Below are 22,927 nucleotides of genomic sequence, written 5' to 3'. Positions count from 1 at the left end.
TTTCTGAACTTGCAGAGGAGGACAATGGCCCCTTCCAAACTCACTACCTGTTCCTCTGCCTCCATTCCCACCCAGCTCTACAATTATCTCCCCTGCAGTCATCCCCTCCATATGTCACGTCCTCAGTCACTGCAGCCTTCAAACATGCCATGATTATAGCACTCTTCAGAAACGTTCACTGGACCCTGTGAACCTGTCCTGCTAACCCTCATCCCCTGCATCCAAGCTACTTGATCCTGCTGGCCACGTCCTTCTTTGACGTTCTTTAATTTCAAGATAGTCTTGAACCGTTCCAATCTTTCTGGCTTCCACTCCCTGCAATCTGAATACTACCTCTGCTACCAGTTGATTCATAGCTATGATCGTTAGTTTTGTAAACCGTTGTGATCTTGACATGGAACGACAGCATGTAAAATGTCTAAATACAATTCTGTGGAGCCAGCTCTGGCCAAAGTCTCCAGTTACCTCTTCATGACCAAGGCCAGGGGCCTTTATAAGATCCTCATCCTCCTTGACTTATCTGCTGCTTTCGATACCATTAATCACTAGCTATTCCTTGATACTCTGTCCTCATTTGGATTTTAGGATTCCATTCTGTCTTGGCTTTTCCTCTTATTTCTCCCATCACACTTTTGATATCCTCTGATAGACCCTTTCTCCCCATGACTTTGTTAATGTATCCTCTGGTGGATTCTACCCCCCTCTCAATCCCATTATCAGTCGATGTGCCTCAGGGCTCTGTCCTGAGCTCTCTTCTCTTCTCACTCTATACTCATTCCCTTGGTGATCTGATCATCTCTCATGGCTTTTAGTACTATTTTGTGCCAATTACTCCCAGATCTGCCTTTCTGTATCAGCATTTTGACCCAGAATACAATCCCAGGTTTCAACCTACTTGTCCAACATTACCACCTGGATATCTCATCACTCTTTCAAACTTAAATGGCCAAGACAGAATTTTTTACCTCTCTTCCCAAACTCACTTCCCCTTTTTTTTTTCTGTCTCTGTGGATAGCGTTGTCATTGTCCCAGTCCCCACAACCCTCAGTCTTGAGGACATGTTTGACTTTTCTTGCTTCTTCTCTGCACACTACTATTACTACTTGACCTTACTATAGCATTACACAACATGCACATACAAAACTTTGCTAAAATACTTCTTTCACCAAAACCCATCCTAAACAAAACCCTTATCCTCTCATAATCACCTGTGTAGATTACTGAAACCTTCTCTTCACAGGTCTCCCACCAAACCATCTTTCTCCACTACAATTCATTCGAAATTCAGCTGCATAAATTATCTTCCTCCAGTGCCGTCACAACCATGACACTCTCTTCTTAGGTGACTAGATGAGTTCCTATTCAATCTTTTCCTCCTCATCTAGAAATGCATGTATTCTGCAGCTCCTCGTTACCTCTCCTCTCTTGTTCCCCCTTACATTCCTCCTTGCCACCTCCATTCATCTATCAAATGGCTCTTATCTGCACCCTTCTCCTCCATTTACAAATCCCTACTCTGCGCTTTCCATCTTGCTGCACTGTATGCCTGGAACAGCATTCCTGGGTTGGTATCCTGCTTTCTCTCTTTGTTGCTCTCCCTAATCCTAGCCTTATTGATTTTAACCATATTTACTGTAATAAACAGATTTCCTGAAGCCTTTTTTTGTGTTAACTGTCTTGATTGCACTGCAAGCTCTATGGAGAAGAGACTGTCTCTTATCTGTATGTCTAGTAGCTCTCTAGAAGTGATCAGTAGTAGTAGTAGTAATTCTTCTGTTAATATTTCTGATGAGAAATGCCTCTTCTGATAAAATAGATGCATGCCAAACAATTTGGACAGTTAGAAGTTTATAGAGTTTTGTTTTGCAGCCCTCTCATTCACCCTGTGCATAATGCTTCTCTCATGCTAGGAGGCCTAATTTTCTTGCTATAGCAAAGGTTGGAACATAAATATCTCCCCACTAGGATGTCAAGCGGTAGGATGTGAATCACCCTATATTGTAAGATTCTCAGTCAAAAGGCCAAGAAGGGGACCTATCCTCAGTTCATGGCTCAGACCCTATACCTGGATCACAGCAATTGGGATGCTCCTGAGCTCCAAGTGCAAATGATATCTCCTTGCATATTATTGAAGTCTGCTAGATATTTTAATAATTTTATTCTGTGACTTGGATAGCTGTAATGAAGGGCAGAGTTTCTGTATTTCTATGTTCTGAAGACAACCAGAAGGGCGGGATAGGGATGGGGGGGGTTCCATATGGGAAAAGTGTATCTTATTTCGTTTTAAAAATAAAATCTGGGTTTATATAGAGCTTTTCAGCCATCGAAACAAAATCATAGCATTACAGTTTTTAGTACATGCAGTCACCTTTGGAATGGATGGTTTGGAAGCAGATTTCTGGGACATAGATGACGAGCAAAGGGAGAAGAAACTTGGAGGTCCATATTTAAACGCATTTAGCTGGTTAACTCTGAAATTAGCTAACTAACGGGCCGATACAGTAAAGTCCGCGGGAGAGCGGGTGAATGCCCACTCTCCTGTGCGCGCGATTCAGTATGCAAATTAGGTCCGGCGGTAAAAACAGGTAAAAGGAGGCGCTAGGGACACTAGCGCGTCCCTAGCGCTCCTTTTGGACCGGAGCGGCGGCTGTCAGCGGGTTTGACAGCCGACGCTCAATTTTGCCGGTGTCGGTTCTCGAGCCCGCTGACAGCCATGGGTTTGGAAACCGGACGCTGGCAAAATTGAGCGTCTGGTTTTCGAGCCGCGGGCCGACTTCAAATTTTTTTTTTTTTACTTTTGGTAACTTTCGGGACCTCCGACTTAATATCGCCATGATATTAAGTGCCGAAAGAAATTAGCGCCTACCTTTGGGTAGGCACTAATTTCTGAAAGTAAAATGTGCGGCTTGGCTGCACATTTTCCTTTCTGAATTGCGCAGGAATACCTAATAGGGCCATCAACATGAATTTGCATGTTGCGGGCGCTATTAGGTTCGGTGGGGTTGGATGCGCGTTTTCGGCCCCTTACTGAATAAGGGGTAACACTAGCGCGTCAAACGTGCATCCAATTGAGGGTTAACAGTGCGCTCCGTCGGAGCGCATTGTACTGTATCGGCCCGTTTATGAATATTTGGGCACATATTCAGCTAAATTCTAACCGGCTAATAAGATAGGAGGCTAGAATTTAGCCAGCTAATTTAGGGGCATTCCAGGGGCATAACTGGGAGAAGGAGTTAGCCGGTTAAGCTAGCCGGCTAACTCCGATATTCAGTTAGCTGGATGGCTTAGCCAGCTAAATCTGGTTGGGCCAAAGAGCTGTCCTTAAGTTAGCTGGCTAACTTTAAAATAGTTGGCAATATTTAGTAATATGGCTGCACTGTTGAATATATCTCCAAAGTTAGCTGGATATTTTTATCTAGCTAACTTTGCTTGTGGACTGTGTCTGAATATGGACCTCTAGGTTAATAATAATGAAATGTTAGTAAACTAAGCTATAGGGAGATAAAGTGACTTCCCAGGATCACAAAATGACAAAAATGTGATGATAAGCGGTCAGGACTAGCAGGAGAACAGACTCCAAGCTGGATTCTTGGCAATAATCTTTATAAGTATCTTTATTGTTAAGCAATAAAAAACAGCAGTTAGCTGGTTTGAGCACTTCATCAAAAACAATCATAACTTGCAATTTGTATTCTCAAGGCTTCTGCCTTTCTCCCTAGGCCTCCTTCATCCCTCTGGCCCTGGTCTCCACCCTATCCCAGAATTTCTTGCAGGCCTGAGAGTTAGGGAGGACTGGTACAGATTGCTGTACCCTGTCCTTTAAGGTATTCTGAGGGAGTTCCTTACATGCTCCCTGGCAGGCAGCTTTGCGCTCATATTTTTAAGACTTAAAAATCAGAGTTTAATACACTTGCCCCGACCTACATGTCTCTAATGTCAGACAGAGTTTAAGAGTAAGACACATTGTTTGTGTCTTGTTTTTTTTCCTATTCTTTTTCATCTATAGTGCCAGTGAATATTGCAGAGTTTGCTATTGCGCTCTGCAGGCCACAGCACTCGGTCTTCCCTGGTGATCCTTCATCCAGGTAGTAACCACCACATCTAATCCTGCTTAGTTGTTAAGATATCTAACAAGGGCAAACTCTCCTGGGCTGGTGCTGCTGGGAGTCGGGCAGCATTAATGTGGGAAAAAAATGCTAACTTGTGCTTCTCTGTTTATTGTACTGCATTATTGTCTAATCAACACTCCTTTTCTGCAACCTGCATACACCCTATGTGCTTACACAGTGAGGAAAATGGCTCAGCTATGCCTTTTTCCTCACTGCAGAGTGAGCTGAATTAGAGATTCTAGCTGTCGGAGGCCTCAGAGATCTGGGGCATTAAGTGATGGCATATTTGAAGTTTGAAAGGATTGTAATATTAAAGTGAGGCATGGAGTATGTGTCTTTATGGTAGAACAGTCTCCCTAGGCCTAAGAAATAGTTTGATCTACAGAGTCACTGAAAGGGAGATCTTTGAGACAAAAGTCAGAGTAGTCCTTGTATATCAGCTCCTATCATTTGTCATCCCAGGCAGGTGTGCTTGTACTCATTGAATAAAGTGAAAGATACCAGCAAGTTGAAATCCTTCTGGTTTCGACCTGGAAATATTTCTTTGCTGGATTGCAAGAGCATTTGGTAGACTCATACCCAGTATGCACGGAGAGACGCCTCACTTGATGACAGTGATTTAATTCTCAAGTCAGAGCTTTCTGAGACATGCATGTTACGGCTTCCTCTGTCAGTGTCATCACTACAGTGAGTGCTCTTTTGACAGACCAGCCCCTTTTCAGTGCTGTCACTGCACAGTGCACCTCTGTGACAAATCGGCACCTTTTCAAGTGAATCACTGAAGTGTACTTCAAAGTGAATTGTAGTCTTATCTTTCAGTGTTTAAAGATCCTTAGTAGTGCAAAGACCTACACTGGCTCCCCATTCAACAACGCATAACTTACAAGTCTCTCACTATAATGCACAAAACACTCCACAAGGAAAACATGCACTGGATGAAAGATACTATCCGCTACCTTACCCCCACCAGACATTCGAGATCTTCCCACACAGGTATCCTCTACACCCTCCCCCCTAAACATATTCACCTCAAATCTACAAAAGAGCGGGCCTTCTCAATTTCCGGCCCCTATGCCTGGAGCTTCTTGCCACCGGAACTTAGACTAGAGCAGTGTGCACATAAGTTTAAATCAAAACTCACAACATGGCTCTTTAAACAAGCCTACCCTTAAATAAATACGCGACTTCCCCCCTTTCTAATTCCCGCTGTCAAACTTTTTTCCTTACCCCACCAGAGTAACCATGATAAGTTTGCCCGTAGATAACACTTGTCCACACCTCGGGTGTGGCTCTCCGCCCTGTTAACCTGCCCACACGTACTAGATATGAGACATTGGCTCTCCCGTCTCGTCATAATGTTGGGAATCTTTTTGATGTACATAAGTTTTCTTTGATGTTTCTAGCCTTAAGCTTTCGCTTCCCCGTGCAACTGTCTCTGCACTTCCCAGTTCTCTGTTATCCTGTTTTTTTGTAACTGCTCTCTTCCTGCTTTATTGTTTACCCTTGTTACATGTAAACCGGCATGATATCTCTGATGATGGTCGGTCAAGAAAAAACACAAATAAATAAAATAAATAGTCATGAAAAAAGTAACAGCATTACAGGATGAGGTATTTGTGTTTATAAAAAGTATGTATGTATATATATATATATATATATATATATATATATACACACACACACACACACATCAGGTAATATGTAATTATATAAGGTGCTCAACAAACAGACCAAAATACACTCCAAAGGAATGGGAAAAGAGCACTTGTGTAAATAAATGTAGTAACAATCTAAAAATAAATCTTTATTAATATTATTCAAAATGAATACAATAAAAGAACACCTTAGCACTGCTAGATATATCACATCAAACAACTACACGTGCCCCTATGTGTATGCATAGGTTTGACAATCAGATATGAGTATTTCCCTGTCTATATACTATTCAAACACTAATTAAATATATGGCAATTACTCACATTCCAAATGTATGTAGCATAGCTCTCTGCTTCAACGACAGGGGAGGAAGTTTGACACTTTACACATATCCAGCATAGCTCTCTGCTTCAACGGCAGGGGAGGAAATTTTGACAATTCACGCATATCCAGCATAGCCCTCTGCTTCAACGCAGGGGAGCAAGTCTGATATTTCACTTTCAATGCAAAGCCAGCATAGCTCTCTGCTTCAACGGCAGGGGAGGAAGTTTGACACTTCACGCATATCCAGCATGGCCCTCTGCTTCAACAGCGGGGGAGCAGGACTGATACTTCACTTTCAATGCATAGCCAGCATGGCTCTCTGCTTCAATGGCAGGGGGGAATGAAGAAAGGTGGAACTATATTCAGGCAACAATCAACAAGGACTGAATTACACAGTCTGAATAAACAGATAAGCATGGGTGCAGCTTGCTTATTGTGGTGGTTAATACCCCTAACTAAATTAAGCTATTTCACTTAGATGCAGTTCCAACACTGCTCTCTACATTAATGGCGGGGGTGGAAGGGAAATAGAATAAAAAAAGGTTACTAAGAGCCAACAGAAACAGATAAGTATGTGAGAGAAAAAAAAAGTGCAAAAGCTTGCTGGGCAGACTGGATGGGCCGTTTGGTCTTCTTCTGCCGTCATTTCTATGTTTCTATTACAATGTTATTACAGTATGATTAACTCAAAAATGTATATATGGACATTGCAAATGTTTATCAGAAAGCAATAACAATGTGCTGAAAATGCCAGCAATTAGCAAAATCATATAGTTTCAATGCTGTTAAATTATGTTTAACGTAAACCTGTATATATGCCCCTGCTTCGGCATGATTGAAGCCTCACGAGATTTTTTGGGTGTCCAGTATGTCAGGGTTTCCCCCTGAGGAAGCTGCATTTGGCGAGGGTATTTGACATCATACCCAGGAGGAACACCATTCTTATGGGTAATTTTCTAGCTGGTTATTGAATAAATGTAATATTGCTCACATGTACTGCTGTATCAGGCTTTTTGTTCTATATAATCTTGAGCAAGTGCTTTGAGGTAGTACTTGTAACATTGTATATCACAAAGCAATAACAAACATTTGTAATGTTCATATATACAGGTTTACGTTAACCATATTGTAACAACATTGAAACTATATGATTTTGCTAATTGCTGGCATTTTCAGCACATTGTTATTGCTTTCTGATAAACATTTGCAATGTCCATATATACATTTTTGAGTTAATCATACTGTAATAATATTGTAATGCTACTTACATTTAGCATGTGAGTAATTGCCATATTTAATTAGTGTTTGAGTCGTATATAGACAGGGAAATACTCACTCATATCCGATTGTCAAACCTATGCATCACATAGGGGCACGTGTGGTTGTTTGATGTGCTATATCTAGCAGTGCTGAGGTGTTCTTTTATTGTATTCATTTTGAATAATATTAATAAAGATTTATTTTTAGATTACTGCGTTTATTTACACAAGGTGCTCTTTCCCCATTCCTTTGGAGTGTATTTTGATCATCTACCTGTCTAAAACAAAATACGGGGCTAAAATGTATGCAAAATCAAGTACTTGAGAAATACACCAAAAAAGAACTTTCTATAAAAACATTTTTTTATATTTATCATTAGTGCTTTTTTTTTCTCTTTGGTGGGGTTTTTGGTGTATGTGTATATAATATATATTATTAATAATAATGAGAAGACAGAGATAATCTTGCTCTGCTGAAGTTAATCCCATGAAAATCAATAACCTTGCAACTGTGAGGGGTCTTCGGTAATGTTATTGATGTTGGAGTCTGCATGGAGTTGATTATATTGTAACTGCAGATGCATCCAAGTTCTTTGTAATGTATTTCCAATCTCTTCCCTTTCTGTCTCTCTGGTTTCGTCTGGATTTCTGGGACCTAGTGCAGCACGGGCATTTGGAGAGTATCTTTCCCAGAACCATCCCGAGGGCAAGAATGGGTCAGGTAAGCTGTGCCCTTCACCCTGCATTTTTTTTTCTCCTGTGTCTGTGGGACATGTGCAGCTGCCATGTCCTCTGAGGGGGGGAGGGGAGGGGTAAAAGTCTTTGTTTAGAAGATGGTATAACCTCAGAACTGAGAATAATTGCCCTTCCCACACGGCAGAGAACCCCAGGAGTTCCTACTCTCATTCATCGAATAAAGCAGGACAAGTTTTAGTGTGATTTCACTGTTTCTCACTATGGGAAAGACCTGATCCAATTCAAAGGGTGAAATTGTGACCAGAGGTATAATATGAGTTTTGTGTCTTTTAGCAGAATCTACAGATGATAAATGAGCCTTGATGTAACACATCGTAGTAAGGAAGAAACTGAAAATAAACCTTCATGCAGGTTTCCAGAATGCTAGTTGGAAAATCTTAGTTGCTGTTTGACAGTGAAAGATGCTGTTTTCTCTCTGTCCATCGATAACAGTGACTTTCAAGCCAGAAAAAAAATTAATAGGAGGAAACCGCGTGGAAACAGTTTATTTAATTTATTTACAGCATTTATGCCCAGTCTTTTTTTTTTTTTTTATAAAACAAAAAAAGATAGTTTACAGACTGTTTTTTAATGAGATAAAGTAGCCTGGATTCATATCGCTTTATGGGTAAAGCAAAGCAGTTTTTGTGCAAGACCTGCATTAGGGCTGAAAAATATGGAAAACAATGCAGTCCTTTCAGAGCCAGTTCGCAGCTTATGTGAGAACATGCCAGAGACATTAATATTAAGCCTCATGGGAAAAGCAATCCTATTCCCATGCTGTCAGCGTATTAGTGCCACAGTGTTACAAACAACAACAAAAAAAGGCCATTTATTCTCAGCTGACATACGTGTGCACACAGGCGTGAGTGTGTGTGTGTGCATGAGCAAGCCGGAAAATTCAGAGCTAGAACTGAATTAGGGAAGCAGGAGCCAAAAAAAAAAGAGCCAAGCTAGAGTTCAATATTCAGAGATCAGGCTTATTGTGATCGTCCCAGGAACTGAGATGGTTAAGATAATCAGAGGCCACAACTCCATTCCTGCAGAGGTTTTCAATAAGTTGAGCTGGGCAGAACATTCAGTGAGGACTGCAGACTTCACTGCAGCTTTCCCAGGGCTTTTACATTGGATACAAATCCTGCTGACCCTAGTTTCAGCTATATCTGTAAGGAGCGCATCTTTGCTCTGAGTTGACTCTTGCTTGACTGTTTTCTTTGGTTTAGCCCTGCCAACTCTTTGTACTGCAGATGAGTGTTTATGTATAAACGATGGTGTTCTTGAGTAGTGTTGCTGTTTTTAGCTGCATGCCACAAAAAAGTGAAAAAACAAGAAACATTTGCCGTCTTTCTAAAGTAAGTGTTCATACTATAACTGTGCTATGCCATTTCTTGACCCCCCTACTAATATTTATTTTATTTATCTGCCTAAATTGGGCACAAGGTGGATTACATTAGGCTTAGATAGTGTGATTACATGAAATGCTAGTGCAGTGCTGGCATGATAGGTCTCGAGCTATTCTGTGTCAGACACAAGTCCTACCCTTAGAGATCACACACTAAATTTACCTTCTCTACTATGTGCCTGAACATGGGTTGAAGGAGGGGCCTCTTCAATCAAACCAGTGCATGTGGGCCCATCCAGCCAGTGGCTGCCACACATTAGTGCTTTCAGGAGCATTAAAATTCCTTGATTTAAAAAAAGCACTTTGAGACTGCACTGACCTATTTAAATGACTGCTTCATGTCGAGCCATTTTCTTTTAATCTTTTTTGATTTTCATTTTTAACAGTGTTCTAAATCATCCAACAAGTTCATTGATTTCTAGTTTGGACTACTATTTAAAATAAGTTTTAAATTATGATCGAAGCTGTCCTTTGCCAGCCACAGGCATACGCTGACATGGCTTCGGCAGAGTGTGGCTGAAGAAACATAAGAGCACCTCCATCAGGAATAATGTACTACTTACTACTACTTAACATTTCTATAGTGCTACACAAAATATGCAGCGCTGCCTGTGCAAAAGTGTAACAGCTCCTGGACAGTATAATTGCTTGGGGTGAACTAAAGGAATGCAGAACCTGACCCAGGGCCAGTTCCAATAGACAAACTTGCCGGCTGCCTAGGACAGCAAAAATCCCAGAAATCTCTGGGTGCAGCACTCGTCGTTCAGTACTTCCTGACTGCTGATGTCAGATATCGGACATACTGGCCCACGAGTTTTAAAAAAGCTTGCGGTGCTGGCACTGGACCGTTTTGGCAGCGCTCGTCCCACCAGCAGCTAAAGAGGGAAGATGATCTAGGGATGGCTGGCAAAGTTCATCCCATCAGTGGCCAAAGCGAAAAGAAGGTCTGTAGTGGCTGGCAGAGCTCATCCTACCAGCTGCTGAGGATGGGAGGAGGGTGCAGGCTGCTGGCAGAGCTTATGATGCCAGTGGTGGAAGAAATGAGACTGCCTGGCTAGCAAAACTCATCCTGTTAGAGGCTGAAGAGAGGGCGAGGTTTGGAGTTGACACCATTAGAAGGTGAGAGAAAACAGAATGCATGCTGGGTAGCTGTGAATGGGGTGGTGAGAGAGATAAGTATAGGGAAGGGTTGGAGAGAGAGACTGCTGGGCAGGTGAGAGGGCAGAGAGAGACAGGGTGGGTAGGAAGTAGTGGGATGGAGAAGAAGTGTGCTGGATGGGTAGGGGTGGAAAGGGAGAGTGCTGTGGGGGTGCAGTGTACAAAGTGAGGTGTTGGGTGGATAGGGAGGAATATGATGCTTGATAGGTGGGGTGTGGAGATGGGAGGTGTAAAGAGATTAAAGTGATATTGGGCTGCTGGGCAGGGGGTAGAGAAGAGAGATTAGAGATGTTGGGTAGGAGAGAGGGAAGATGCTGAGCACTATGGACAGGATGCAAAGGGAGGGACTTGCAGGGCGAGAGAGGGAGATGCTGTGTCAGAGCTGCCACCAGTGTTCAGAACGGTTTGTTAAATAACAACTATCTCAGTCTTGGTAACATTTAATGATAGCTTATTATGTGTAAGCCAAGTTTTAATTGTAGTAAGACACAATGAAATCACCTCTGGGTTTCTTCTCAAGTATTCTCCAGAGGGATATAGAACTGAATATCATCAGCAAATATGCGAAAACCTGCAGAGCCTCGAGCAGTCTACATATTGGGGCAAGGCAGAGATTGAATAATAAAGAAGATAGTGCTGGTCCCTGAGGTAGACCTGTCGTCATGGTATGCCAGTTCGAATCGACCTTACCAATCACTGTCTCAGCTTTTCTATTAGGACTGGAGCCAGTTATTCCGGATTCCTCCAGTCTGCATAGAAGAATCTGGTGATCTACTGTGTAGCAGGCTGAGCTAATGTCCTGCACAACTAAGGGAAACGTCTGACCGCTGTCACTCAGGGCCCTCCTCGTTTCGATCTTGAGGGTTTTCGAAAGTCTGCACCCCTTGTGCATTCCTTTACATAACCTCAAACAGTTGCAACTTCAAGGACGTGGAGAAGGCTTATGTATGTCTTGTCTGCCTGCTTCAGAGAGGGTCTGGAAATGGCAAAGTTTTATGTTTCCTTCTGATACATGGACAAGCCACGCCCCCTTTGGGAGTTATCCAAGACTGACTGACTGACTGAGCCGGTCCATATACTAGTGGGAAAAAAAAGAGGGGCTTCCAGTGAGGGCCACCACCTCCAATCATGATTGCTCAGTATCGTCACCGATATTGTATTCCAAAGACAGTGACTTTGTTGGTTAAGAATGAAACCACTGCTGTGGAATGCGCCACTGCCCTTAAGCAGTTCCATCCATTTCATTAAACATTTTTAATATTAAGTTGGCTGAGCTCCTACAAATTATGAGATTACTTGGTGGCCTGCATAATTTGAAATTCTAATTCACATGAGCAGTTCCCTGGATCACAGCCTATTGCCTCTTGGGGGGGTCAGAAAAGGCAATTTTGCTTCTGGAACATAATCAACGTAAGTTCTGGATCACCTCCGTTGAACAATTGCTCAGTAGTGGATAATTAAAAAAAAGAAATATGGATGTCTTCCTCCAGCCAAAGTATATGACTGTTATGGAGCCATGGCAGAAATACAATAAAACCAGGGCTGCTTCAGAAACATCATGGGGTCAAGTTTCAGTCGCAGCTAACTTTCCTAAACCTAAGTGGCCCAATTTTCAGCTGAGCCAAGGTGGCTAGGTTTGTGGCTAAAATTGTCCCTAAATCTAGGAAGCCCAAAATAGGCTGCTTATAAGATTAGGCCTGCTATTGCATTGCTTTGGCTTGGGTGCCTAACTTTTGTCCTCCAGCTTAACCCCTGCCCCTGGGCCCCTCCCCAAACCTACTCAGTTTTCAGTGGGGCTGCTCTAACTGCCTAATTCTCAAGATCTTAAGTAATCCTGAATAAAAAGGAAAAGGTTTGGTCTGGTCCATACTTGTACAGTAAGGCCCATGCTGTAGCCATAGCATTAGTCTTAGTCTTCCACCGGGAAATAAATAGAGCAGACGAGATGGGCCTTACAGTTTTTATCTGCCAGCATATTCTGTGTTTCTATATGTGGTGCTAGGTTGGAATATCACATTTCCAAATCTGGAAGTGCTGGCTCACCCCATGGTGCATTATTGGCATTGCTGATGCAGTTGAAAAAGCGTGTTGCTAGCATATAAGGTAAAAGATTTAAAAGCAAACATTGCCTTCCCGAGTTTACTCCCATGCCAGCACTGTAGAGTCCTCCAAGTGAGAGAGGTCATGACTTCTCTCCTCCTCACCCTTTCTTTCTCTCTTGTTCTGATGTGCTTGTGTTTTTTGGAACAAGTCTGCTGCCACCATGCCATCCTCTGCCCCATTTTGCCACTTCCATCCCTCATGCACACCGCACTCAGACTGGCTCCAGGCTGCATCCTTTGAACGGGTACCAAGCTCAATGTCAGCAGTGTGGTTGAGACCTTCCAAACTCATTCCATTTGTGTGACCTTGCTCAGCTTCCCGAGTGCAGCATTCTTTTTTTTTTATTTTTGCTCAGCTGTGTGTTTTCTTTGGCCAGCTGGTGGGGGGTGGGGGGCAGAGGTGGAATTGGAACCCGTCACCTTGGTGTGTTTTGAGCCCATGGTTTGTAGGGCATTGCTGACAAAACCCATTCTCTTGCTTGTAAGCAGGGAGCTGTTTTTGCCGGATAGGGAAGAGGCATCGGATTTCAGCAGCTGCCAGTGTCTGGATTAGAAGGTGTTTGGAGCTGTGATTTGCCAGGTGGATTCTTCTTGCTACTGTTTCTATTCTGAGTGCCATATTGCATCTGGTGTACTTCATCGCATCTCCTCCAGCCCTCGTCTGAGAAACACCAAAACTGCAGTTTTAAAATAAGAGGCCAGTTGAAACCCACCCTTCTCTTCCCTCATCCAGCCCCAACAAATATCATACAGAACAGGAGCTAATAAGAGTTTGAAAGTTGTGTAGACCAATCAAAACTGAGCTTAACTAAAAGTGACTTTCTAGCGATAAAAAGTCACTGCAGTGGGATGCCAGGTTCAGGATGGTTCTTTAAAGAGCTGTGGTATCATCATGGGGAATCTATTTCTACTGCTGCTATTTACAATTTCTATAGCACTACATGCACACTCCCAGTCCCATGGAGTTTCCGGTCTTAACAAGACACAACACACAAGACAAATAAGACTTCAGGAAAAATATCTCTTAAGGAAAAATGGTTGAAGTCAACAAGGCTATGACCATGAAAACCAGGGTTGAAGATTTAAAAGCAAAGTCAAAAAGGTGGGTTTTTAGGTAGGATTAGCCAGAAAGAAAGTAATGACTGACTCGAGCTATTCCAGACACAAGAAGCAGGAAGGTGGAAGATGCGGAGCAGAAAGTTGGTGATGGAGATGGGCACGTTAGTAAGGCTTTGCCCTATGTAGTGTTGTCATATATTTGTGACACGTTCTGTTTTATGAAATGATTTTGCAAGAAGATTTTTTTCCAAGAGGGAGAGAGGGAATTTTGAAATGTTTCTGTTCTGAGGGAGGGTCAGATTGCATGGGCCAAATGACCTTTATCTGCCATCCTCTTCTCTATTTCTCTGTTTTTTGTTTTTTTTTGGGGGGGGGTCCACTTGTCATCCTTCTCCTTTGGGCTTCCAGCTCAATCGGAACTGGAGGTGGGTTCTGGCGCCATGAGCCTTTATTTGTCAGAGAATTTAATTTTTTCCTCCACTTTACATTCCCCCTACCAATTTATTTCGGCCCGGGGGCCATGCACTGTGACTCCTTCCTGAACCCTGTAATTAGGGACCCTAAATCCAGCCACTAGTTGTCACTATTGCACAGTTACTGTGGCTCTCTTCCTCCCCCAGGGTCCGTGACCTCCTAGACCCAGCCAACTCGGGAAGATCTGACCTGGGAATCAAACCCCTTTGCATGACGACTGCCTCTGAGCCACTGGGCTCAGGCATAGTTCTAATGAGTCAGTTCTGATCATTTTGAGGGCAATGCCAATAAAGTGTTCTGGAGGTAAATGACAGTACTAAGAGGGCCATATATAGCTCACTGGTAAACTTGTATACAAACCCCTCCCCCACCCCACCACCAAAAAAAAAAGTGAAAATCACTTCATAACATGCAGGAGGATCATACTTGAAAGGACTTCTAATATTAAGATAAAGGGAGCATTTAGGATAAATAAAGTAAATATTTTTAGTTTTATATGCAAAAAACTTTCTGAGAGTTAAAATGTGCAGAACAGGCGCACATTTTTTTTTTGTATCTGGCACGAATAGCTAAATAGCCTCATCAACATGCATTTGCATGTGATGAACACTATTAGTTTTGGGCGGGGGTGGGGGTAGGACGTGCTAAACCCTTTATGGTAAAAGGGGTTGTGTATGTGGGTGAAACAGTGCGCTCAGCTGAGCCCGCTGTATTGTCTTGGCCTGCTAATGTGGCCGAGGTGCAGCTGGTCCTTCAGGTAACCAGGTGGTAAGAATGCACCATAGGGAACTGTAGAAAGAAAAAAGCTGGAAGGACCCTCAAGAGGTCACCTAGCCCTGCCCCCACCCTCCAAGCAGGATTGCGTCCTTGAATCCTTTCCGAGAAATATTTGTGTAATTTCTTTAAAAATCTCCATGGGCAGAGATTCCACTACCTCCCTAGGTCAATATTTAAAGTCTTAACTAATCTCACCGTTACAAAATTCTTCCTAATGTGTAACTTGGATCTGCTGTGCTGCAGTTTTCTCGTCCTACCCTCAGCTGAGATGGAGGAACATTGAACCACCTGGGAACTCTCTCTGGATTTGGGCCCCGAGACTCCGGAATTCTAAAGGAATTGCCGGGGCTCTGAGCCAATCTCCCGAAACTGCGAGGAGACTACAGAAGCGGCCTGCCGGGCCACGGGCGCAGGAAGGAAGGAAGAGGAGCCATCTAGGCCTGCAGTGGAAGAAGAGGGTGGTCACCTTCTCATTCGTCAGTCTGGGCACAGGGAAGGAAGCGGAGAGTTGGCTGTACGGTGGGAAGCAGGAGGCACATCCAGCCGCGCTACTGAGAAAGAGAGTGGTTGCCCATTAGCCTATGTGGCCATAAACAGGAGCGCTGTAGTTAGTCAGGAAAGGTCCAAAGAAGGAGGTTGTTGCTGCTGCAGCTGCTACTCCCCAGGGCCAAAGAAGATGGAGGAGGAGGAGGAGGAGGAGGAGGAAGCTGACTTTGGTTGGTTCACGATTGGGGAGAGAATGAGTGAGCCACATGTGTGTGTTTGTGAGAGGGAGAGAAGTGAGTGTGCATGGGCACGTGTGAGAGCGAGTGGTTATATGTGGGTGAATAGGTAAGTATGTGTGGAAGAGGGAGAGTAGTGAGTGAGCATGTGCGTGGGGTATGTGGGAGAATATGTAAGTGAGCAGGTATGTGAGAGAGAGAGTGTGTGTGTGTGTGTGTGTGTGTGTGTGTGTGGGAATATGAACTTGTATGTGTATGAATATGTAAATGTTAACGTGAGTGTGTAAGACAATCTGTGCACACCCCCCCTCCTCCCACCCCCTAATCCTCGGCAATCTCAGAGTGCCTGGAAATCAAAAGTTCCCAGGTATGTGAATCATCATCCGCTGTAAACCCCACCTTCCCCCTCTATATATGTAGGATTCACCCTTTGGCCTCTGTAGACCAAAGCTGCTTCCATCTTTTCTATTAGGGGTCAGTGTTGTGGGGACAACAGAAGGAATAAAGCTTCTCTTTCTCTTGCTAGATCAGCCCTGCCCCCATGCCAGAGATCACTTGGTTTTTTTTTCCTGTTGACAGTTCTCGAAGTCGAGGCATTGTCTCTACAGTAGTGAGAAGAGAAAACTGGATTACAAATGCTGTGACGATTGAACAGAGATCACTGTCAAATCTGTGCTTAATATCTAAACTGAAATCTGGCTCATTTCCCAATTTTAGCACTGGGAATGAGATGTTGTGCATTTGAGATCATTTACCAGCTGGTGCTGCTTTGTACTTTAGCGTTGTGGACCACAGAGTGTGTGTGTGTGTGTGTGTGTGTGTGGGGGGGGGGGGGGTGTTGATATTTGTGATCCTCCTACACAGATCTTCTGAGAGCACCCTTCCCCTCCGTAAGAGGGTTTTCAGACCTTGGATTGCAGCCTCTCCTCTCCCAACGATGATGCCTCACGGGTCCCTAAGATATCCTTGTCACTAATGTAAAATCGGGGATGGCAACTGTGATCCTCAAAAGCCACAATGAGGATATCTGTAAGCTAACGACCATTGATTTGTACAATTTGCATATATGTAATCAGATTTAAATAAAAATTGCTTAAATTGTGCACACTGGCCTGCCTGAAAACCCAAACCTGAGGACTAAAGCCGACCATCCCAGCTGTAGAAAATAAAACACACTCAAAGCAAACTGTGATCTGTCCTTTTAACACATGGCGGTTTCTGGTAACTGTCCCAGTAGATCGTGCGGCAGAATTGGATTAGAGAACAATAGTTCAAGCATTATTTTTTACAAGAAGGGGCACTCGTTAGTGCTGAGCTCCTGGGGTGCACACAGCTTCAGAAGGCGTGAGTCATGGGTTCGTCTTTGCAGCGGGAGCTCAGTTCTGGTGGAGCTCCGTTCCTGGATTATCCCGCTCGTGGGATCCTGCAAGCTCTGCTCTCTTGGAAACATTCAGTTGGGGATCATTACTCATGCAGGCCCGCTGTCCTCTACTGAGGGTGATTGGGATGTTCAGCATGTAAAAAAAAAAAATTACTCACTAGACTTCTGCAGCCTACATAGTTTAAAATAAATTGAAAGGGAAATAAATCTAGGCATACTCCTAACACCATGGAGTCTTCCTACATTGGAGGTGTGTATACATAAAAATATTTTAGAAATAACAGCAATCTGGCTACTTCTACTGATTTAGGGAGCTACTCTGCTTGTTTTATACTATATTATTTCCGTTGTGTCCTCTCTTACTCTATCTAATTATCCTTTTTTCCCCTCAGATCTTTTAGCCTTTATATTATGGCCAGACACCATGAGGCCAATATTCAGGAGGCCGTTTAGTGGACAAGTTATCCGGGTAAAGTTAGGCGGATAAATTGTCCTGCATATTCAGCGGGATAAAGTTATCCAGCCTCGTGTAGCTGGATAACGTGCTGCTTAACCGGACATCTTTAAAGATATCCGGCTATTACTGGTAAAACGCAGCGACTTAAATAAATTAAGAGGGGGAGCTTCGGCGTTTTCTGGGGGGGGAGGGGGAGAGGCCTAGACTTCCTCGCTCTTGGCTGAAGGTACGATGGGGGAGGGGGGGGGGGTTTGGGAGTCCCGGACTTAGCAACCTATAACTTGGCTTGCAACTTGCGGATCCTCCGGGATTGGCTTTTAAATAAATCGTGCCGTGCGCCTTTGGAAGCGGAACAGGCGCTTACACACACCCGCAAGCACTCCCCCGTGTTTTGCAGGCACAGTCCATGGGCCTCCCCATCTTTTTAACGCACTCGGCACGTACTCAGCCCATCCGACAAACCTGGTTAAGACTTACCAAATTACTGCAAATTCCTCATATCTGTGCGTATCTACTCCCTATTCAGGGGAGCGCTGACTTCTCCCCGGGTTCCCAATCTGGTTTGTTTCGCGAGTGGGAATCAGAAGGACTTATCTCTTTAGGACATTTACTGACACGAGAGGGGAAAGCCTTAGATTTTACACAATTTTGTGAAATTTATGCTTTGGGGATCTCTCATACTTTTCCATACATGCAACTTTGTCACTATATTAAGGCCTTACCTGCTGACTCTAAGAAACCTTTAGTGTTTAATACATTGGATCAGGTCTTTCATTTTGAAGGGAGTAAGGTCCCTTCTTTGTCTGTATATTATAAACATCTCCGTCGCATAAACTTTCTGGATATCTCCTCCATTTTGGAGGCTCGGTGGAATCGAGATGGAGATTTCATTGTCACCCAACGAATCTTACAAATCTGTTTTAGGCGCATGGCCAGGATCTCTAGTAACATGTATTTACGGGAGATGCAATTTAAATTTTTATGTCGGGCGTATGTCTCCCCACAAGTGGCGAAGCAATTAACTGTAGCAGCCTCAGAAATATGCCGCCGTTGCCATGTCAAAGTGGGTACACTATCCCATGTTCATGCCCTCCTGTAAGACGGTTTTGGCGTCGGGTGGCAGACTATCTGATAGCTCTAATGGATGTGGCTTTCCCTGTGACCCCAATGTGGCTTTTATTTGGGTGTATTTCCCTTATCCGGATTAGAGATCCTGGCTCACGTCTGTTCCTGCAAAAGGCCTGTCTAGTGGGTAAGAAGACGACCTTATCCGTTTGGTGTTCTTCCGACCCACATTCCTTTTGGGCATGGAGGAACCATCTACATGCACTGATGACCATGGAGAGTATGGCCGCACGTGAAGAACCATGCCGGCGAAAGTCCTTTCTTGCAGTCTGGAACTCTTATCTTCAACGCTTGCCGACCCGAGCGCGCAGTCTTGCCATCAATGATTAATTCCACATAGTCTGCCTACCAACTGCATCTATAAGTTGTCTGCTTATCTGATGGAACTCATCTCATTGTTGTGAGAAGATGGGGGGTGGGTAGGTAGGGGAGGGCAAGTTTCTTACTCGGCGATTATGAGTGTTGTATTTGATATTCTGAGGCTAGGTCAGAAACCACCTACCTCAGTATTGTGTTATTTTTGCTGTTGTAAAAATTTAATAAAAAACTGCTTTAACATAAAAAGATAGCCGGCTAAGTAGCACTGTCAAAAATTGAAAACCATTAAAGAAATAAAGTAGGCCATCCCCTCCCTCGCCCTCCCAAAATATTTTTAAAGGCCCTGTCGGGCCATGCCCGCCTCAACCCCTCACTCCTGAAAAAAAATATTAACAAGACTCCACACACCCCCCCCCCCCAGCCTGGTATATTGTCAGTGTTCAAATCAGGAAGCCCCCTCCCACCCATCCACCCACAAAGATATGCTATCCACCCCCTTCCCCTGACCCTCCCAATTCCCCCCCCCCCCACCCCGATACCTTAAATTACATTGCTAGGAGCAAGGGACCCTTTGCCCTGTTTCTGGTGCCTCCGTGCTACTCTAAAACAAACATACGTTTACGCTTCCAGCGCTGTCTGTTTTAGAGCAGCGCGAAGGGTTCCTTGCTGCTGACAATTTAATTTAAGGTAGTTAGAGGGGGAGGGTTGGGAGGGTTGGGGGAAGAGGGTGCTGGTGCCGTGAAATAGTATATCCTTGCAGATGGGTGGGAGGGAAGGGAGAGGGCTGCCAGATTTGAACATTGATGATACACCGGGACGGGGGGGAGGAGGGGCGGTGGATAAGGGCTAAATATAGCCGGGTAAGTCATTTAGAAGGATAACTATTATGTTAGCTCTCTAAATGGCTTTTGAATATGGACCTCCATATTTTTAAGAATCTCCTGCACTGAGTCAACTCAAGTTATAAATGCCATATTCATGCTTTATTTATACTGATGTGATCTCTGCATGGAGTTGCAATGAAGATCTGCACTTCAGCTATCTGTGCTGTATTCATGCTTTACGTGTATCATAGTTACAAATTAATAGAATAGATGATGGCAGAAAAAAACACAATTAACCCATTCAGTCTTCTCATTTATTCTGGATTACACTGCTAAGGATATATCCCAGGTGCCAGTCATGCAAGCTTGGCTGCTTATAGGATATTGCTTCTTATCCAAGTCCTCATTTGGTGTCTTCCCCTTTTATTCTCCACCATCTCTGACAGATGGACATACACCCATCAGGCTTCCTTCCCCTTCCAGTGCATCTCACCTCCAAGCCCCGCAACAATTCAAGCAAACACCAAAACCAGTGAGACCATCGCCTGTACATCCAGCTGCCTAGGTCTCCGTGGCCTTGCTGGGTTGATAGCTGGCCACTGTCTACCTGCTAGCACCAACCCAGTGGGTTCCTGGATAGATGCAGCCTGCTGGTTTTAGCCTTATTGTCCCATAACCTGTGGTGATATTAGTTCATGCTTTCTTTATCTGTTCCTGGATAGATGCAGCCTGCTGGTTTTAGCCTTATTGTCCCGTGACCTGTGGTGATATTAGTTCATGCTTTCTTTATTTGCTCCTTGTTTATTTTCCTTATCACCTTGCTGGACAGTACCTGGCCACCACCAACGTACCAGCACCAATTGGATTAGCTAGGGAATTGTGGCCTGCTGTGTCACTAAGTTAACTTGACTTCTCAACTTTGTGCCTACCCCTGCCTTTTGTATCTGACCCAGTGTGCCATGGATTTAAAAATCTCCTCCTCTCTCCATACCTGGGATCTTTTGATTTCCATTCACCCTGAGACTGTCAGGGATTGGGGGAGATAGGGTCGCACAAACCTCTCTCTCATATATAGGCACAAAGTTGAGAAGTCAAGTTAACTTAGTGACACAGCAGGCCACAATTCCCTAGCTAATCCAATTGGTGCTGGTACGTTGGTGGTGGCCAGGTACTGTCCAGCAAGGTGATAAGGAAAATAAACAAGGAGCAGATAAAGAAAGCATGAACTAACATCCCCACAGGTCATGGGACAATAAGGCTATGACCAGGAACCAATTGGGTTGGTGCTAGCAGGTAGCAAGGGAGTGTGTGAGAGAATGAATGTATTAGAGTGTGTGTGTGTGTATATATATATGTATATATATATATATATATATATATATATATATATATATATATATATATATATATATATATATATATATATACTCACACACACTCCCTTCTATATGTAACACACACACTCACACAGACACACACGCATGCACTCAAGCTCTCACACAGCCACACACATATACTGCCTTTTCCTGACTTTGGGCCATGGTGGGATGAGCTCCACCATGGCCCCACGGACCTCCTCCTGACTTCGGAGCCATGGTGGGATAAGCTTCACCATGGCCTGTTGGACTTCCTGCACTGGGGGTGAAGTAGAAACTGTGCACACCTGCAGGAAAGTTGTGCATGGGTGCACATGTACACAAATTAAAGGGAACACCATAGCCTCTCCTCATTTTTGGTTGCCGGCAGGTTGGGCTCTGCCGATGGCCCCGTAGCCTCTTTGCTGCTTCGGCTACTGGCAGGTTGGGCTCTGCTGGTGGCCCTATGGCTTCTTCTGCCTCCAATATGGCCCCCCCCCCCGGGTATGCCACCCTGTGCAAATGCACAGTATGCATGCCCAGTCACATCGGGCCTGACCCTTTCTAGCGAACCTTATTGAAAGTGCTGTTCTAAAACAACTACAATTGGTTTTGGATGATCACCAATTTGGATTTCATAAAAAATGTAGCATGGAGCTCTTATTAAGATCGAGTCTCATTGTAATCCATAGAAGATTTGATGGAGGCCCTGACTTTTACAGTCTGGGAAACTGATAAGCATGAGGATAACCTGCACATTGCAGTAGATACTGGCATATGTTTGCTGGGCAGACTGGGTGGATCATTTGGTACTTTTCTGCTGTCATTTCTATGTTTCTATATTATTACTTGTCCTCTTTAGACCTTTCTTCCGCATTCGACATTCTTGGTCACAAAATGTTGTATACTTGTCTGGCCCAAATCGAAATTGGTGATGTGGTATTGTCTTGGTTCTCCTCTTATCTATCAGGACACAACAAGTTAAATGTGGCCCTTTGATCTCGTCTTTGCTTCCCTTTGAATACAGGAGTTCTACAAGGTTCATCTTATCTGCTGTTTTGTTCAATATTTATTTGAGACCATTTATGTAAATTGCTTTCTGGCTTGGGTTTAAACTATTACATATACTTATACGCAGGTGATATACAATTCTTTTTTCCATGTGCAGCAGATATATAAACCATTTTTGGTTTGTTGTCAATTTACTTGTCAGTGATTCAAAACTGGCTATCTCAGAATAGGCTTTCATTAAATTTAAACAAAGCTGAGATTATTTATCTTAGCAGAAAAGTAGACAGTTTTTTTCCTCCAGTTTTCAAATGTTTAGATTGTGGGATTATAGTGCAATCTAATCTCCCTTTTAAGGCACATATTAAACTCTTAACCAAGGAATTGGATCGAGGAAGAGCGCTCGATGTCATCGACTTGGACTTCAGCAAAGCTTTTGACACTGTCCCGCACAGGAGACTGGTGAATAAAATGAGAAACTTAGGAGTGAGTGCCAAGGTGGTGGCCTGGATTACAAACTGGTTGACGGACAGAAGACAATGTGTAGTAGTGAATGAAACTTACTCTGAAGAGAGAGCTGTGTTGAGTGGAGTGCGCAGGGATCGGTGTTGGGACCGGTCCTGTTCAGTATCTTTGTGAGCGACATTGCGGATGGGATAGAAGGTAAGGTTTGTCTTTTTGC

General features: G+C 43.7%; 1 protein-coding gene across 7 annotated transcripts in view; it reads left to right on the top strand.

Annotated features, from left to right (window-relative positions):
- Positions 1-22,927, top strand: part of NSMF (NMDA receptor synaptonuclear signaling and neuronal migration factor) — a 137,163-nt gene that overhangs the window by 9,092 nt on the left and 105,144 nt on the right. For 6 of the 7 annotated variants that reach the window (XM_029612180.1, XM_029612185.1, XM_029612183.1 and 3 more), the window contains exon 2: positions 8,008-8,069. In XM_029612180.1, the coding sequence (XP_029468040.1) occupies positions 8,008-8,069 (62 nt within the window). The remainder of the gene's footprint in view (positions 1-8,007; positions 8,070-22,927) is intronic. The other variant, XM_029612184.1, reaches the window with a different exon arrangement.

Source organism: Rhinatrema bivittatum, chromosome 8 (assembly GCF_901001135.1).
Source record: "Rhinatrema bivittatum chromosome 8, aRhiBiv1.1, whole genome shotgun sequence".
Classification (NCBI taxonomy): domain Eukaryota; kingdom Metazoa; phylum Chordata; class Amphibia; order Gymnophiona; family Rhinatrematidae; genus Rhinatrema; species Rhinatrema bivittatum.
This window is presented reverse-complemented; position numbering and strand designations above follow the sequence as displayed.